Here is a 1,901-nt window from a genome sequence, read left to right as displayed (position 1 = left end):
TCTATCTATCTATCTATCTATCTATCTATCTATCTATCTATCTATCTATCTATCTATCTATCTACCTATCTGTCCCTCTATATTTCTTCCTGAGTTGTGAGTCATAGCTCCCTAATGCCTTTTAGAACATATAGTGTACATACAGTGCACCTCCCCTAACTTTCCCCACTGAATGGGTTAAAGGAATTACAGTAGTGTCTTTAGTATCAATATTCCACCAAGGCTATAATATTTATCTATTTTACTAGAAATAAAGGTAGTCTTCCCCCCCTAAAAAAAAAAAAAAGTCTTGCAGTGGGATTCTGCTTGAATATCCACTAGTTACAGGCTATACGAACCAACTCACGTATTCGTTTGAGCATACTGCAAGAATATTTATTGAGCTCGGGCTCAATCACTGCATTGAACGCCAAGCCTGGCAAGCAAATGCATTTCCAATCTGAGAATAGAGCCGTGAATCAACCCGTTCTTTATTATTTTTATTGTTGTTATTATCATTATCATCATCATCATTAGTCCGAATGACAAAGTAATAAGCAGACCTATTTCCAGGAGAGAGCTCAGAACACCTCAGATCAAAAAAGGAGACCCCTGAAATCAAACCTACCTTTCACACATGAAATCATCAATAAAAAGACGAGGTTCCAAAACGTAAATCCACTTTTAATCCCCATTTTCTTCACCAGAATGAAGTCAAGTCGGCAGCATTTAATACATCCTCCTTTCCCAAAGTCCCCCGATTTTGATTCCTTTGCACGGATTTCCCCTTTGCAGATCCCTTTCATATTATTCGTGAGCTCCTAATTCCTATTCCTTGGCCAGGCGCAGTGGAGTTGTTGCTGTTGTTGGTGCGCGGTCACAGCTCAGAGTGAATGGTGTTTCTGGGATACCACAGCAACCTTGACGAGGACTCAACCATCTCTCCAACGGGGGCACAGAGTCTCAGCTACTCTGGATTTTGTCTTTTCCTATGCATTTTTCCCCTCAATCCAAATCTACCACAATTCTCACTTGTTATAGCAACCGCCAGAAACCAACAGAGAGCATCTTGAAGACCAGGAAGGCTCTCTGATAAACTCCAAACAATATTTGATATTAAGGGGCTTGTTTTTTTCCAGAGAAGATCAATTCTGCCTGTAAAAGCAACCCGAGAAATAATGTTAGTGCGATTTCCATTGCAGCCTGAAATAAAATCTAGAAGCTAATGACAGAAAAGATTAAAAGGATGCTTTATTGCAGGGATCGGCTTCCTCTTTGAGACCCTGTCATCAAAATGCGTAGGGTTATCTATATCTATTTCTGTATTTCTGTGCCCCCATCGTTTAATATAGCCTGTGCCGCTATTCCACTGGCAAGTATATTTAAGGCAGACTGCTTGCACTTATTATACTGTGAATTGATTAGGAATAGAGATTACAAGAGACTGACTTTTCACAGAGCCTTGTATACATTTAGATAGGTGTATGTTCACCTATATACCCGTCTTCTTACGTGTGGCCCAATTTCATTCCAGGCTGGGCAGGAGAAAAAGTCATTTTCACACATATTTGCCCCTTTCACATTATTTTTTCTCCCCTATGCCTATAGTGTGCTGCAAATAAAGAATAATTTGAAATAGTAAAGGGGAGCCATCTCATTTGTATCAATTCTGAAGTACTCTCAAGTATGTAAATTGAGGGAAATTCTTTCAAAACCAAAAATGTATGCATCTATGCATCCACACTCAGCAGCTTCATGTTCAGACCGAAGGGTTAACGCCCTGCAAGGAAGAGCACTTGCGCCATCTACTGGATCCTAAGAGACCATAGATTCCACTCTTTCTAAGACGAACCCCATTTTTTTCCTTCCCCCTTAACACTGTAGGGTAGCACCGTCCCTGGGAGTGGAATTTTTTGCTCCAA

General features: G+C 40.3%; 1 protein-coding gene across 3 annotated transcripts in view; it reads right to left on the bottom strand.

The window, feature by feature from the left end:
* The window catches only part of CSMD3 (CUB and Sushi multiple domains 3), a 1,542,511-nt gene extending 1,541,726 nt beyond the window's left edge, over positions 1-785 (bottom strand). For all 3 annotated transcript variants that reach the window (XM_027854053.1, XM_027854054.1, XM_027854055.1), the window contains exon 1: positions 608-785. In XM_027854053.1, coding sequence (XP_027709854.1) covers positions 608-785 — 178 coding nt within the window. The remainder of the gene's footprint in view (positions 1-607) is intronic.
* Between the last annotated feature and the right edge of the window lie 1,116 nt (positions 786-1,901).

Source organism: Vombatus ursinus, unplaced genomic scaffold (assembly GCF_900497805.2).
Source record: "Vombatus ursinus unplaced genomic scaffold, bare-nosed wombat genome assembly UNPS02010284.1, whole genome shotgun sequence".
Taxonomy (NCBI): domain Eukaryota; kingdom Metazoa; phylum Chordata; class Mammalia; order Diprotodontia; family Vombatidae; genus Vombatus; species Vombatus ursinus.
Note: the sequence above shows the minus strand (reverse complement) of the source record. Positions and strands in the feature narration are given on the sequence as shown.